We start from the raw sequence: 16,488 nt of genomic DNA, 5'->3' as shown, positions 1-16,488 counted from the left end.
AAGATAGATTCACTTTAGTAGTGAATCTATACTCATAATTCATATAGTTAATATTTCTGTGCCTAGAACAGAGTGGGGACACGGTGCTGTTTGTTTTTCCTTCCTTTTTTTCTTTTTCTAATAGATAAATGGTGTTATAACTACTGGGGGAAAGTACTGAGATATTCAGTTAATGTGGAATGGAGTTACCATTTTGTATACATTTGGATTTCCTACTTTCTCTGAAATACAGACTCTTAAATCATAGATAATATCAGCACATCTGTGTTGTTGATAGTATTAACTTGGAAACCACAAAGGAATATAAGAAACAATTATATGCTATGCTTCATTTGAAAGCAACAAAATTGGACGGTTTACTTTACTTGAATAGTAGCAAGTCTACCACAAAGAAGCAAAAGCTCATTTTCATGTTTCTGATGACCCAAAAGTGTGAAAAACATCAGTTATTAAAATTCCTTGACCATTTCAAGCCTTTTGCCTTCTTAGTGTTGAACACTTACAGGTCTGGCAATGATTTTCTGTGGGTCCCCAGCATCGGCCAGTACAGGACTTATGACAACGTCCACCTGTAGAACAGGAAAAAGCACAGGCACATTATAATCTTTCGCTCTTTGACTAGGGATAACCCTTCAAAGAAAATACTCTTATTCCTTTATGAGGATTTTTATGTTATAATGTAGTGGAAACATAGCTCATAAAGTGCCCACTTAGGTAGCAAAACCCGAATGTCAAATGCACGGGAAGCTGAAATACAATCTGCTGATACTCAAAATCCTCTCATCATTTTATAAGAATTTCAAGCACTTAAGGGCAGCTGGGTGGCTCAGTCGGTTAAGCGTCCAACTCTTGACTTGGCTCAGGTGATGATCTCGGGGTTATGACATCGAGCCCCGGAGCCCTAGGTAGAGCTGATGTTGTAGGGCTCCACGCTCAGTGGGGAGTCTGCTTGAAATCCTCTTTCTTCCTCTGCCCACCTGCTCCCCATCCCCTTACACTTCTGCCCCCCAATGCTTGTGCTTTCTTTCTTTCTCAAATAAATAAATCTTTTTAAAAAGTTTTAAGCATTTAAAATATGAACCTTTTACGCAAAGCTTGATTTCAATTATTTGATACCCTCTTTTAAAATTTTTGTTGGTACTACTTTCTTTTTCAAATACAAGCCTTTATTTCCTGTAGCAGTTTCTTCTTCTTAAGGACTGGGCTACTCTAGGTATTTGCCTCAGCAAATACTCTTGTCCTACAGAGAAATTCTCCTAAGGACTAAGCAAAAGAGTATTAGCTAGAAAAAATCATGTATAATGACTTTCTCAGAAGTTTGCTTCTGAATTTCCTAAGTTCACTCTAAGTATTTGTGGGTATAAGAGTATAGAAGGGCTTATTTTTTAATAATAAATTTATTTTTATTGGTGTTCAATTTGCCAACATATAGAATAACACCCAGTGCTCATCCCGTCAAGTGCCCCCGTCACCCAGTCACCCTCACCCCCTGCCCACCTCCCCTTCCACCACCCCTAGGTCATTTCCCAGAGTTAGGAATCTTCCATGTTCTGTCTCCCTTTCTGATATTTCCCACTTATTTTTTCTCCTTTTCCCTTTATTTCCTTTCACTATTATTTATATTCCCCAAATGAATGAGACCATATAATGTTTGTCCTTCTCCGACTGACTTATTTCACTCAGCATAATACCCTCCAGTTCCATCCACGTCGAAGCAAATGGTGGGTATTTGTCGTTTCTAATGGCTGAGTAAGAAGGGCTTATTTTTAGAATAAAATGTATACATGAAAATCTATTAAAAACTAAAGCTTTCTATAACATAGTTCTTATTAAACCTTCTCTATTAATTTTCTAATATTAATTGTGAGTTAGAATAGAATAATTAGAATTGTAATTCTAATTAAACTTAGAAATATAATTTCTAATATTAATTATATGCCTATACAAGATGTTTATTCTAATGTTATAAACTAAATTATAAAAATTATGCAACAGATAATCAAATGTTTCCTTCTCTCCTTGACTCATAGGTTTTAACTCTTTAACTTGAAAAATGTTACAACTTGAGCAGCCTTCCCCCCACCCCCTTTCTCTCTCTCTCCTTAAGAGACCACCTGAGTGAATTTGTTATGTTCAATGCTTTCACAGTTAAGGGCAAATTCACAGGCACACTTTCTCAGGCTGAACCTCAGACCATCCAAATGGTCCACTCTTCTGCAAGCGAACAGTACAATTTCCAAGTCACTATAACACTTAGGAGGCTCAATTCCAGTCACCTTCTTAAAAGTATCAGGATCCTTGCCACAACAGAGTTTATTTAAAGCAATTCTGTTTGTGAAGCACTGTTGCTGACATCACCAGCGTATAATATCCTGTCACTCTGCCATCTGTTTATTTAGATCCAAACACATTATAACTACATAATGCAAGCTCATTCTAGCTGACAGGAAAAGGACTCCATCTGGCCTGAACAATATAACTTTAATCAGTGATAATGATAATTATTATTAAAAACCTACTGGAGCTCTTTTGTACAATGCTAATAAATCTAATTTGATTTATACCAGCGGAAATTAGAAAGGGCTGTGAGACAAAATGGGAGGCAGTGAAAACTTTGAGTATAAACTTTTTATGAGAAAGTAGCTAAGGTTAATATATTTCTTTAGATGCATTAAAATCTTTTAAATCGACCCATTAAGTGGTCTGTTAATTAAAGATATCTGAAGCAGAAGATGATCTACTATTTAATCTATGACTTCTTTAATTGTGTTGGCCACCAATGAAATATTTAGCTACATTCACTGTGACCAGAGCACTCTCTGTAGCTGGGGGTGGAGTGGTGGGGTGGGAGCTAAGTAACACTGGACATTATTTTAATATACTCAGTGTTCCATTTTTAGATTATATATTTTCTACCTTCTTATTTTTGCGGTTTTGATTTACCACTCCAAAACCTATGCCTAGATCCATTATAAAAAAAAGGATATTACTAGAAATTTGGTTTACGTTTCTTAATGAAGTATCATGGTAAGGCCTATCTAGTTGGAAGCAAATGAGCTAGTACCCACCCACCCCCAAATGCACAGTTTAAATAATTCAACCTTCACTATGAACGTGTTGTTAAGAAATTTTGTTTGTTTCCATTTTTTATTCATATTTAAACAAAAATATCTATTGCTGCTCTCAACAGCTGCCTCTCTCCTGGGTTTTTATTCAGTCTTATATTCCTTCAACCCTTGTGGAAACCAAGAGGAGGAGGATCACTTGGTGCACACATTTCAGAATTCTATTACTACGCATGTGTTGGAGGACCATGACCTGAATGTGCTTCCACAAAAGGTTGCTCATTCTGGCCTGCCCTTCATTTGACTTGTCTTTGACTCTTTGGAATCTGCCCACATGTTGAGTTCAGCTTTAGTCTTCAAAACTGTGCAATATATGGCACTTGGGAAAACACTATTTTCACTTAACTATTGCAATTAGGTATGTGTCAAAATATCTGACCAAAATCTGACTGGAGATATTCCCGAATTAACGTATTTGCCATATTTTCATGCTGCAACGTTAGTGTGAGTCTTGTAGACAACTGGGTAATGTAGTTTAATATGCTTTAAAATATGTTTTTAGATTTTTGTTTCCAACATTTCTGTTGCACATAAGCATCAAAAATATGAGAAGGTAGGTAAGGGGTTTCCTTATTACCTATCTAGGAAAAAAACAACAACAAAAAACCAAAAGCCAAAAACAAACATAAACAACAACAACAAACAAAACTACAAACTTTTTATCCTTACCTTCTTTCCATCTATTAAAAGTATTTTTTCAGTTTCTTCTGCATCTATGTATTAGGAACTATGTTAGGTATTGAAATAGACATGGCTACTTCGCTAATAAAGTTAAGAATTAATTTTGTATTATTTTAAAGGGAAAGAATTTTGATTACTCTGTATCTCATGTTCACTTTCTATGGGATTTAAGGAAAGAAGTCAGTAAATCTAAAATTTTAACAGTCCTCCAGCTCAGGCAAGAAGAGTTGGATGCAGCCAGGGTGAGCTGGACCATTTCCAGTGTAATGCCTCGTAGCTTGGGAGTCCACTCCATTCCTTATACAATGATTTATCTCTATGACATCTAAAATGATATTAGACCAGAGCATTTTAGTGGAGAGGATAAGTATGGCCCATGAAGGATCACTTGTGTGTCCTCTACAGAAAGAAAAAAATACTTTAACGATGGCCTGATATCTTACTGAGAACTTTCTGTCTTCTATTCTCAGATTTTCAGGTGTGCAGTATCTCTGGAGGCTTGATTTCAAGAGGTAAAAGGACCATATATTCACAACTATTTTACTGTGAATTAATTTTATAAACCACTTCTCTAGCAGTATGTTTTTAAAATGAGGATAGAAGGGATGCTAAGGCGGCTGAGTCGGCTAAGTGCCTGCAAATGGCTCAAGTATGATCCTAGGGTCCTGGGATTGGGTTTTGGAATATAGCCCTGCATCAGGCTTCCTGCTTAGCAGGGAGCCTGCTTCTCCCTTTCCCACTGCCTCCCTCTCCTTGTGCTTGCTTTCTCACTCTGTCTTTCTCTCTCAAATAAATAAAATCTTTTTTTTTTAAAGTATTTTATTTATTCATGAGACACACAGAGAGAGAGGAGCAGAGGGAGAACAGGCTCCATGCAAGGAGATCAATATGGGACTCGATCCCGGGACTCTAGGATTATGCCCTGGGTCAAAGGCAGACGCTCTACCACTGGGCCACCCAGGCGTCCCAGATATAAAATCTTTAATAAAACAAAATAAAATGAGGATAGAAGAAAGAATAGATACTAGTCTATGTAAATGGAAGAAATGCTTTGAGGCACTGAGACTTTGTCGGTGTTGTCCAAATCCGCCTATTTCCAAGTCTCAATATGCTCCATGATTCTCTTCCATTGTTTAATGCAATAATTTCTTTAAAACTGTGTGAGGAAATGTACCACTTAAAAATAAGAATTTGACATTTCCATTCAGCTTAGTGACAGCATAGTTATTTAAATTAATATTTCTACCTCCTGTCACTCTGACCAAAAGTGGTGAAATATAAAATAAAACAAAATTTTAAACAAATATTTCTGTCACTTTAGCAACCATTTTAATCTTTTAAAGTAAGTGCTGATTACTGCACATCAGCATTATTTTAATTCATAATCACCTCTACTTTGACAATGCATTATTCATCACAGAAGTTAGCAAATATGACTAAATCCATCTTTTATGCTTGTCCAGCACAAGTTATTAAAAATGTAGCTTTTGGATTCTTGTTTAGGAACTAGAGTCCCTGAGCCACTTTGATATTTTTAGGAGTCATAAATTCATGCTAGAAGTTTTGCTTGTTTGTGGGACTACTTGACAACAGAGAGGGGATTTAATATGTACCTGTGGACTGCTTTCTGCACGTAATATGCCAGGACAGTTGAAGAGCCACAAAATATGAAGTCACCGGCAACCATAAAAGATTATGTCTTCAAACTGTCTATAGCTAAAGGCAATACAGTTACATCCCTGGGTTCCTTTTTGCGCCTTTTAAAAACTGGCAGTCTTAACCTCTTAAAATTTATTTTACTGGGGAAATAGTAAGAGAATAGTATATTTTTCATGATCCTATAATTCAGAAAGGAGAAGTGGAACATTTATTGAAAGGCTACACTAAACCAGACCCTATTCTTGAATGGATGATAAAAAGATGAATAAGTAAGTGCCCTGCCCTCAAGGAGCTTTCAAGGACCAGGAAGTAGAAAAATAGGCAAATAATTATGATAATCATAATATTTGCTAAAATATAGGTGTGCATAAAATGGAGAGAATAGGTTTGAAAAGACTCCACAGAGGGGTTGGCATTTCAATTGAGCTTGAATGTCTCCTTTGTCAGTAGATAAGAGGAAGGAAGTTCCAGGCTGAATGATTAACCTAAGCAGTCACACAGAGGCATGAATGCACACAACTCTTTGGGGCCATAATGAATACTTTACAGTCCTTTGAGTTTTTTGCATAGGACAACATCTGGAGGGGGAAGCTTACAAGGTGCCTTGAAAATCTTCTAAACAGGTAAGAATTTACTCTGTGTAGGTGTCATGGAGTTGGTCAAATTTTTAAAAACTGAAATTATGTGGTTTGATCTGCAGAATAGAAGAGGATTTCAGGGGGCACCTGGGTGGCTCAATGGTTTAGTGTCTGCCTTTGGCTCAGGTTGTAATCCCGGGGTCCTGGGATCAAGTCCTGCATCAGGCTCTTTCTAAGGGCCCTCTATATCTCTGCATCTCTCTGTGTCTCTCATGAATAAATAATATATTTTAAAAAAGAAGAGGATTTCAGGTTATGTTTCCCAAAAGTTATTGTTGAGATTTGAGAACGTGTGCAAGGTGCTGATTTTATAGTCTGGGATGAGTGAGGTACAGAAATCCATATTTTATAAAAGGAATCCCAGGGATTCTGATGATGAAGTTTCCAGATGACAAATATGTATAAGACATAATGATTTGGCATATAATTCTAAACATCATAGTCATATTTTGAGAAAATACTTTAAAGTGTTACATCTGATCAGATGCTTCATAACCAAATGGATTAAAAGGTGTAAAAATCTAACAGTCTCTCGTTTCCGGTGTGCACTCCTTGTGTTGTGGATATATTTCCAGCAAGTTACATTTTTTTCCCAGGAGTCCTATAAAACACATACCTTTTTTCTTTCAAATTTAAAGTACTATAAACTGCCCATATGATAGTAAAGTCACAACATGATTCCAGCAAATGGTATGTTAGTATCATTATTTAGTGGTATTACTGTAATGTAGAATCACCCCTTTTTGTCAGATGTTAATACTCTGCTTCTTGTCTGATAGCTCTCACTATCATGTGTATGTTCATCCCCTACTTTTGTTATGTAAATTACTTTACAGTTTTCTTCCAATCTCAATTCAATCTTCCTGTGTTGCCTATCATTTGAAAGTTAACTATTGAATAAAAACTTTACATTTTATATATTTGCTATTCAAAAAATGAGGGACAAGTATTTTCAGTAACTAGGAAGACAAAGTTAAATTTGAAAAAAAGAGTTTTTTTCACCTAGCAATATAGCCAGGCAGGAGTTAGCAGTTTAAAGTAATTTTAAGTTATCACTGCTTTGAAAGAGTAGGTAATGTCAACATCATTAAACTTATTTTTTCTACATGCACCTTCATGTTATTCAGTCAAGTAATCTATAGTCCAAGGATTTAGAGTAGCATACATACTCATTTGATCAAGATCAATTTTTGGTGTAAAATACATCAGTTTAGTCTGAGACACTTCTATCCGCCCTCTCCTTGGGGATTCAGCTCCCCACTACTGATCTATAACTGCCAGAGTACACACATCTCCCCCTAGCACCACTTAGATAGGATTACAGACAGATGTCTAATGGATGGACCAGTTATCTGGCACACGACTATGCAAAGGTTTGAAGTACCGAGCCTACTTAGCAAATTTTCATCTTTCCTGAAGCCTTCTGTAAAAACAAATCAATCTAGAGGAGAAATCATAATGGCAGAAATCTCATATGCAAATAGAAGCTAGACAGGCTGGGGTGGGGAAACCTGCAGGAGTGCCTTTTAAAAAAAACTCTTCAGTCCTATGTAGGGGCAACTGGCTACTCCATTAGCATGCTGTTTAGATTTGCTTCTACAAATTCAGGTAGAATGGCCAGATCTACACAGATTTCACAATCAGAAGGAAATGTGATGAGAATCTAGTCAGAACTTAAGGTTGTTGATCTTCATTTATATTTATAGCCTTAAGTGGTCATAAGTTACTGACAGAAGTAATGAAATACATATGCCAAGATAAAATACGCATTAGCAGACTAAAGGAATTCTATTTCCCACTGAATGGAGAGATCTGATACAATATCTATATTGTTGTTCTGTAAATTCTTTTTTTTTTTAAGATCTTATTTATTCATTTATGAGAGAGAGAGAGAGAGGAAGAGAGAGAGAGAGGCAGAGACAGGCAGAGGGAGAAGCAGGCTCCATGCAGGGAGCCTGATGTGGGACTCGATCCCAGGACTCCAAGATCACGTCCTGGGCCAAAGGCAGGTACTAAACCACTGAGCCACCCGAGGATCTCTGTTCTGTAAATTCTATACTCCTAGCACACCTCCAAAATTCTTTAGGCTGCGATAACTAATAAAAAAGAAATTAGAATATAATAGTAAAAGAACCCAAATGGTTTTTGGAAAAATCATATCAATAATAAAAAATGACTCAAATTGTAAGGAAAAGTTAGACTTTTTCCTAAAAAAAACTATTTCATACTTGATACTATGCCATATTGATACATTTAAATATTTCATACTTGATATTGTCAAGCATTTCTTCCAAATCAAGGAATTAGAAAGCATCAATTATCACAGAACAGAATACAGGAATCTTACCTACTGTGGAACAGAATTAGTTGTAATCAATGTCAAATACATTTCTGAACATATAAATAAGGAGTCTGAACAAACTGAAAAACCTTACCAGCCGAATTAAAGAATGAATTAAGATGTGTCTGCTGTTTGCAATCAACCACAGTAATAATGACAGGTACATTATATAATGAGCATTTAAGATAAGCCCCCCAGAGCTTCCACGAGCATCCTTCAGAGTATATTCTATCTAGATGATATCCCCGGAGGTCAGCATGTGGTGGTGGTTCTTCTAGGAATGTTCTACATTCTTTTTTTTTTTTTTTTTAATTTATTCATGAGAGACACACACACTCACAGAGAGAGAGAGAGAGAGAGAGAGAGAGGCAGAGACACAGGCAGAGGGAGAAGCAGGCTCCATGCAGGGAGCCCTACGTGGGACTTGATCCCGGGTCTCCAGGATCAAGCCCTGGGCCGAAGGCGGCACTAAATTGCTGAGCCTCCCGGGCTGCCCCATGTTCTAAGTTCTTATATATGTTAACTCAGTTGATCCTCATGTGACACTAATAGGCTGAAACTTTCTAAAATTTATATGTCCAGTCCAGACCATGTAGTGCACAGGCTTATGCTTCCAACTGCTTATAAACCCGGCATGATTAGCAGACATTCAAATATATTTACATGTCCGAATTTAATCCTTGATCTTCCCACCCCAGCAAAAAATTATCCTGCGACACCTTCTCTAATCATGCGATCACAACAATCCTTCATGTCAATCAATCCTTCTAGAAGCTCATGCTAAAAAAGTTGAGGTCATCATCTTCAGCCCCTCTTCTTCTCTCACAGCTCAAATCCAAAATCATTAGCTTATCTAGTTACCACGAACTCCAAAATACATATATGTCCATTCATTTCCCCCCGTCCACACCACTAAGCCATAGTCATCTCCTGCTTGGGATAATGCAATAATCTCCTAACTTGTATTCTAGCTTCTATCTTGGCCTCTGTACAATCTCCTCTCAATATATTAGCCAGAACAATCTTCTCAGTCAGACCAGGTCAGATACTAATAACCTCCCATTTCAAAGTAAAAAGACAAAGTGCTTGCAGTAGTCTCAAAGGCCCCACAATACCTGGCCTTCTCCTTGCATCCATAACCTTATCTTCTACTATTTTCTTCCCAGGTCACTCTTCTGAGCACTCTCATCTGCTGTTCACAGGATATACAAGCTGCACCCTCCAACTAGGGCCCTCCTTTTTTTTTTTTTTTTAAGATTTTATTTATTTATTCATAGACACCGAGAGAGAGAGGCAGAGACACAGGCAGAGGGAGAGGGAGACGCAGGCTCCATGCAGGGAGCCTGACGTGGGACTCGATCCCAGGTCTCCAGGATCACACCCCAGGCTGCAGGCAGCACCAAACCGCTGCACCACCGGGGCTGCTGCACCTAGGGCCCTCCTATTCCCTCTCCTGGAACCCCTCTTTCTCTGATAGCCTGCAGTCATATGCTTCACTTGCTTACTTGCTTTTCTTAGACACTACCTCTCAGTGGGCCCTTTGCTGACCCATACTGTTAAATATTCCAGACAGATTTGCTAGATTCTATTTCTAATACATGTTCAAATTAGAAATGTAAACTGCAGAAGAATATAAAAGAGGAAAATAAGAATCATTTATAAACTTTGCCCTTTGGTGTTTTTCATTTTTTGAAGTATATTAATATTGCTTTTAAATGGTATAATACTCTATCTAGTTTTGTAACCTATTTTCACATTGTATTTTATCCAAAAAATTTTGATATTACATGAATGCAATTGTGTGTGTGTGCACACGCATGCATGTGAACTTGCCTCCCATTATATAGCCATACCATAATTCAATTAACCACTTTGCTTAATGTAATATTTTGCTGGTACATGAAGCAAAGCAATGCATATTTTTAAATGAAACCATACATTAAGAGAATAATCACTAATACCGTATCACATTTCTAAGTAGATTTGTGGCTCCTGGAAAGATGATCTAGATATAAGAAAGAACTGGACCATGCCGTTGTTTACATCCTTAGGGAAAACACTGATGGGATCTGGAACACTTGGTGGATTTGTAGATAACTGGCACATGTATCAGAACATTTGACAAAGGAATTGGCTGGCCTAGATTGATGTGCTAATAATTGTAGCAGTGGACCAAAGGCCTCTGTACATTTCTATCACATCTGGGTTTTTAATCACTGAGTTAGATAAAACAGTTGAAATATAATTACCATATTTGCCTATGACACATTGGCAAATAACACATTTGCCTATGACTCTCTCTGGCAGAGAGAGCAATTGCTCATATATAAGACGACCATTCAGATTTTGAAAAAACACTTGGTAAATGAAATGATGAATCAAATGTAATAAAATAACATGTAATAGCTCAATGTAAATTTCTGCATTTGTGGCTCTAAATCAGTATTTCATGTAAATATCAAAAGACACACACAGACAGAGTCTATCTGGCATGAGACAGGTTAGAATTTCGGTTCTCACTCTGCTTTTGGCTGTTTCATTTCTCAGGAGGGTAAGTTAATTTCCCTGACTCTGTTTTCTTATTTTGTATTTAAATGTTTTTCTTATACATGGAAGTTCACACCATACTTCATAATGGAATCTAGACATCATCAACCTCTTCACATCATTTACCATTTGTTGGGCACTTTTACATTCCAACAAGTAGACACAGTACTTTAGACTTAGTATTTCATTTAATTTCCACAACAGTATTATAATACAAATACTATTATTTGTCTCATAGGTAGGAAAACAGAAGTGTTCTTTAAGTGGAACCAGAAATTTATCTCTTTATAGCATGTTAACCCTTTTTAGACATAGAATTTTTATCACAAATTCTTGTTCTTGTACATTTTTAAAATTTCTAATTGGCATTTACTTTGATTCTATGACTTGCTTATTGAGGTTCATCAGTAAATGGGGCTAAAATAAATGCTAATTAAATACAAGCACCTTTTACTAATTAGCATTTGTGATTGTGATACGAAATTATAATCTCTAGTTTAGGGAAGATAAAATATTTGAAAGTATTGTGTACATAACCAATTTATAATATTGTCATTCAATGCTCTAAGTGTTCATAGAAGTGCTGGCAAAATGCAGAAAACATAAACTTTGTAATCATTTTTATCTGCATTCAGTCTCCATTGTTTACAACTCCTAGGATATCGGTCGGGTAAGAGACTTTACCTAAGAGCTTACTTTCTTTATTAATGAAAGATAGATGATGATACTTTCTGTAAATTTAGGGGTAAGTGGAATAACATATATAAAGTGCCTGGCGTGTGGTAAGCATCAATCAATGTTAGCTCTTTTTTCCCTCCTTCAAAATACTGTATATAAAAATATTAAAGAACAAGAAAGAAAGAAATGTAGAGGGTCAGCAGAAATGATATGGCAGACAAATCAAGTAATCTGGAGACAGAAGTGTTTATGCAGACAGAGTTGAAATGATCAGTAAGGTATCATAGTCAAGTAAGAGGAAAGGAGGAGGGTGTAACATCATAGAAACTCAGACAGGCTTGGCAGATGGCGACAAGTGGGTTTCAGAGGTCTCTGAATGCTTTTGGCAAACTTTAAGAAGCTGTAATCTCAGCAGGAATGCTACTAATAATGCGAATACAGGGAAAGCTCATTCTGCTACTAGGATATCACATTCTTGTACCTTTCAGCCTAGTGTACATGGAAGGAGGAAAAAAAGAGGAGATAATATTTCAAGGTGTGTGACACAAAAGTAGAAAGAAACCCATGCTGGAATAGCATTTGGATTGCTGGTGAGGATCAGATGTCATCAATGCTGGGGTCCCTACCCGTTCCACGACCCTCATTTGTGAGACCGCTAGTTAGAGGTGCTAACAGATCCCTGAGGAATTGTTACCATCTGCATGTTCAGTGTGTGAGTGGTGTCACACTTGAGAGGCATGATTCAGCGGCTCAAATTCAGCCAAAAAAACTTAACTCCTTGCAGAGGATATTAAATGAGATCCAAAGCATTGCCAGTGGCAACAATTCTAAATCCTCAATTCTCACTTTTCTCATAATACTTTCAGCTTATGAAGGCTCTCATTCACAGCCTTCCCCCTGCCCAAGGAAACTCGTTAGCTCTTTCTCTCCTCCTGCCTTTTTTCCCATCACAAACCATTCACCATGCATTCTTTTCCACTCTATCACTTTTATGTCATTGGTTGACTTGATCATTTTCCTTAAATATTTGCCATTTTTTAATCCTGTCAGAGTAGTAGTTACTTGAGAAGCAATGCACTGGTTCTATTTCATTATGAGCATAAAGAAATTCCCAATATCTCTGTGTGGCATGGTCTCCATAAGCAGTCTCTGTTTTCATCTGGCTTCTACTTGACAGATCCAAGAACATATCTATCTCCTCTATGAATTAATAAGAAATGGGTACTACCATAGGAAAACTAAAATGGATGAAATTACTTCAAGCTCCTTAAGGGAACAAACCATTTCTTCTCCACAGTTCCTAGCAGTACTAAAAACACAATAGGCTTCCCAGATTGAATAACCCAACGTTTTCTTTACGAAGAGGCCAATATCTTCACACAACAGTACTAACCCAGCTTCTTCCACCCTGAGTAAGTTTTGAAAGGTCTCGTAATGTCTGAGGTTTGAGACTTTATAATTATGGCTGGGACCATAAATCTTGGAGCCTCTCCTTCTTATTATATTTGAGATCGAGACTGAGTTTCTGTTACAGATTGCTAGCCTGTAGCAGTCAGGTGAGGAGATGAGACATCACTGAGACAGATAACAAAGAAAAATGGGTAACAAATTGGGGAAGATTAGATGACTCCATGGCACTGTATTAAACAAACTCTTCCGAGGGTAGCAGCCAGAGAAGTCTCGTCTTATGTTCCTACCATTATTTCACCTGCCAAGGGGACTTAGCTGTACATATTGTGTATGTGTGTGTATGGGTGTGTGTGTGTGTGTGTGTGTGTGTGTCTGTGGGTATCCCCCAAGTCCTCACACTTAAAATAAAAATAACCACATTAACAAATAGGCACACTTCTAAAATGCCACCACAAGCCTAAGGAATGAAATGTGATGTTAAAATTGATGAAGTTTATAAGAAACTGACCCAAAAGGCATTACAGTAAGTAATAAGCCTAAAATGCCTTGATGTAAAATGTTTTCATTAATTTTCCCTTGAAGCTCACACACAAAAGCTAAAATTCAAGAATAATGGATTTCTAACATATTTCTGAAAAAAAAAAAGTATTCCATCGACAAGGTATTGAAATGGCGTTTCTTGTTGATGTACTACTAGACGGATCTGGAAATTGAGTTATTTGAGGAAAAAAAAGATAAATGATTCACAAACTATTGCACATACATCTATCATATTCCATCAGAAAATGATTTCAGCCTAAATATTAGCCCTACTGCTTATCAATCTGCCCCAGTTTCCTATTTTCTAAAAAAAAAAAAAAAAAAAAAAAATGTTGGTCTTGTAACCATCTGAAATATAAACCCTCTGGGTAGAATCAAAGTCCTTATTAGCTAACATATTAAAGAGTTAGTCATAGCTTAGACATAATGCGTTCTTATGTAGCAGGAATTGTTCTAGGCGAATTATTTCTCATGACAACCTTAGGAGGAAGATGCTACTACAGATGAGGCAGCTGCGGCCAGAGAAGTTTAATAACTTGTCCAAAGTCATACGAATATGAAAAGACCTCAGATCAGACCCCAGATTTCATGTTCTTCACCAAAATAATCAAGTATCTAATTTATGTGAAGATACAAGAATAGAACGGTCATGTGGGACAGAGGAAGACCGAGCACACAAAATGATCTAAAACACTCAGAGGAAGACAAACTTTATGTTAGAACAAAGCCTGGTTTCTTAACAGAATTAGTGTAAATACTGATAAGTTCAATGGATTTTAGGAGGTCACAAAACCATTAGGCAAGAATGTTAAATGAGATCATTAACACACTTACTCAAAATCACCTAGGGAATGACATGCATGGAGTTAAAAAGATGAAAAGATGACTCGGGTTCACTTGCCAAGATCTTTAATGTGTGTGGGGAATGAGCAGCACTTAGCAAATGACCTCAATGGGCAGGATGGGGGGTATTATAGGTGGATGTCAAGAACATTAAAAAAAAGTTGTCCTTCCCCACTCAGTCCCCATCCCCTCAAAATTATAGGTGTATTTGCTTATAAATGATGATGGGAAGCTAAGAGAAGGCTGATCACAGTTCCCAGTGTTAAGCTACAATACAGAAGAAATGTCTTCGTAAGAGGAACAGATCTTAATTATAAATACTAAAAATGATAACTAATATTTATTGAGCACTTACTATTTTGAAAACTACTAGATCAAACTTTTTGTTTAACAAGGTATGAGGAGGTAGGAGAATTAAAGTGTCTGGGACATCTAATTTCGAGATGACTTTAACTTTGTGCATGTTTAAATCAAGTTTTAAAGTATATATACTTAAAGAACTTTAAGAGAAATGTCACTGCATAATTTCCTTTCCTTTCCTTTTTTTTTTTTTTTTAGATTTCCCTGCTTAGACAGAGCACCTACAATTGCCAAAAGAATCACCTCTAAATAGAACATAATTTGTTCTTGCCAGGCAGCAACAAATTAAATAAAAGTTGTATCGGGCTGCTTGCAATCATCTGGACTTGAGAGATTGTGAAGCGGGTTAGCAGCTTGATCTCCTTATTATCTTTCCCCATTTCCCTGTGGAAAGGCCAACTCCCTGACTCTAACTCTCCAGTGGAAACATCTCTGCTCCAAACTTTGAAATAAAAGTGGCTTCATGAGAGGACACCAATAGGAGAGGGAGGACATAGGTAAAACTTTGCAAATGTTATAGAAAGGGAAACTTGAATAGACAATGTTCAGTTACTTGTAAACACCTTCCTTTTGCTTCCTAGCTTTCTCTAAGTGATGAGAAATTAGAAAAGAAAAAGAATAACGTCTTTAAATTGTAATTAATTGTGCAACTGAGTTCCACAAAGCCACTTTCATTAGTAAAATGGGAATACATATGTGAATGATAATAAAACCTACGGATGAGGGTTGCAGAACAGGGCACAGACACACACACAATCACTCTTAACCCTTTAGAGAGTAAACGAATCAGAGAAAAATAGAAGAGGGTAGCATTGAGTGGATTTGGCATAATTTTCATTCAATTTTACATAGTTGCTTTAAACCCCAAATGTAAAATCAGAGTTTTATGTTTAAAAAAATCAACTATAGAATGACTTCAGTCGTATGTGGAATTTAAGAAAACAAAACAAACCAGCAAAGGGAAAGAAGAGAGTGACAAACCAAGAAACAGACTCTTAGCTAGAGAGAACAAACTGCTGGTTACCAGAGGGGAGATGGGTGAGGGGATGGACGAACTAGGTGATGGGGATTAAGGAGGGCACTTGTGATGAGCACTGGGTGATGTATGGAAGTGTTATATTACTATATTATATACCTAAAACTAGTATAACACCCTGTTAACTAACTGGACTTAAAATTAAAAAAAAAAAACTATGGAATGTTTTGTAAATCTCTTTTACATTAATCAGGTACTTGCTATTTCAATCAATGAGTTTCTTCCTTTCTGAAAATTTAAGTGGTTTCCATCAACTTAGCATTTCAACCTGTACAGCTAATTCTTCCAGGCTTAGAATTATTTATACATCCTCATAGAGTAGGATGACTTTAAAACTTTATATAAGGGTACATTTTTTTTTTTTTTAAATTACAGAAAAGAAAAAAAAAAAAACAGAATGAAAACAACGTGGAAGATCACCAGATGTCTCTTACTGGTAATCAATTCACATTAATGCTCCTCACCTCTCACTTTACGTTTTTGACTGTATTTTTTATTGTGGAAAAATAAACATAACACAAAATTTACCATCTTAACCATTTTTAAGTGTACAGTTCTGTAGTATTAAACATATTCACATTGTTTTGCATCAGTCAACACCATATATTCACATAACTCATTTCATCTTCT

The 16,488-nt window shown here is 36.6% G+C and overlaps 1 protein-coding gene across 8 annotated transcripts in view; it reads right to left on the bottom strand.

The window, feature by feature from the left end:
• ERBB4 (erb-b2 receptor tyrosine kinase 4) overlaps positions 1 to 16,488 on the bottom strand; it is a 1,106,505-nt gene that overhangs the window by 338,583 nt on the left and 751,434 nt on the right. For all 8 annotated transcript variants that reach the window (XM_077885345.1, XM_077885343.1, XM_077885348.1 and 5 more), the window contains one exon: positions 504 to 569. In XM_077885345.1, coding sequence (XP_077741471.1) covers positions 504 to 569 — 66 coding nt within the window. The remainder of the gene's footprint in view (positions 1 to 503; positions 570 to 16,488) is intronic.

The sequence above is a fragment of the Canis aureus genome, chromosome 36, assembly GCF_053574225.1.
Source record: "Canis aureus isolate CA01 chromosome 36, VMU_Caureus_v.1.0, whole genome shotgun sequence".
In the NCBI taxonomy this organism is placed as follows: Eukaryota; Metazoa; Chordata; class Mammalia; order Carnivora; family Canidae; genus Canis; species Canis aureus.
Note: the sequence above shows the minus strand (reverse complement) of the source record. Positions and strands in the feature narration are given on the sequence as shown.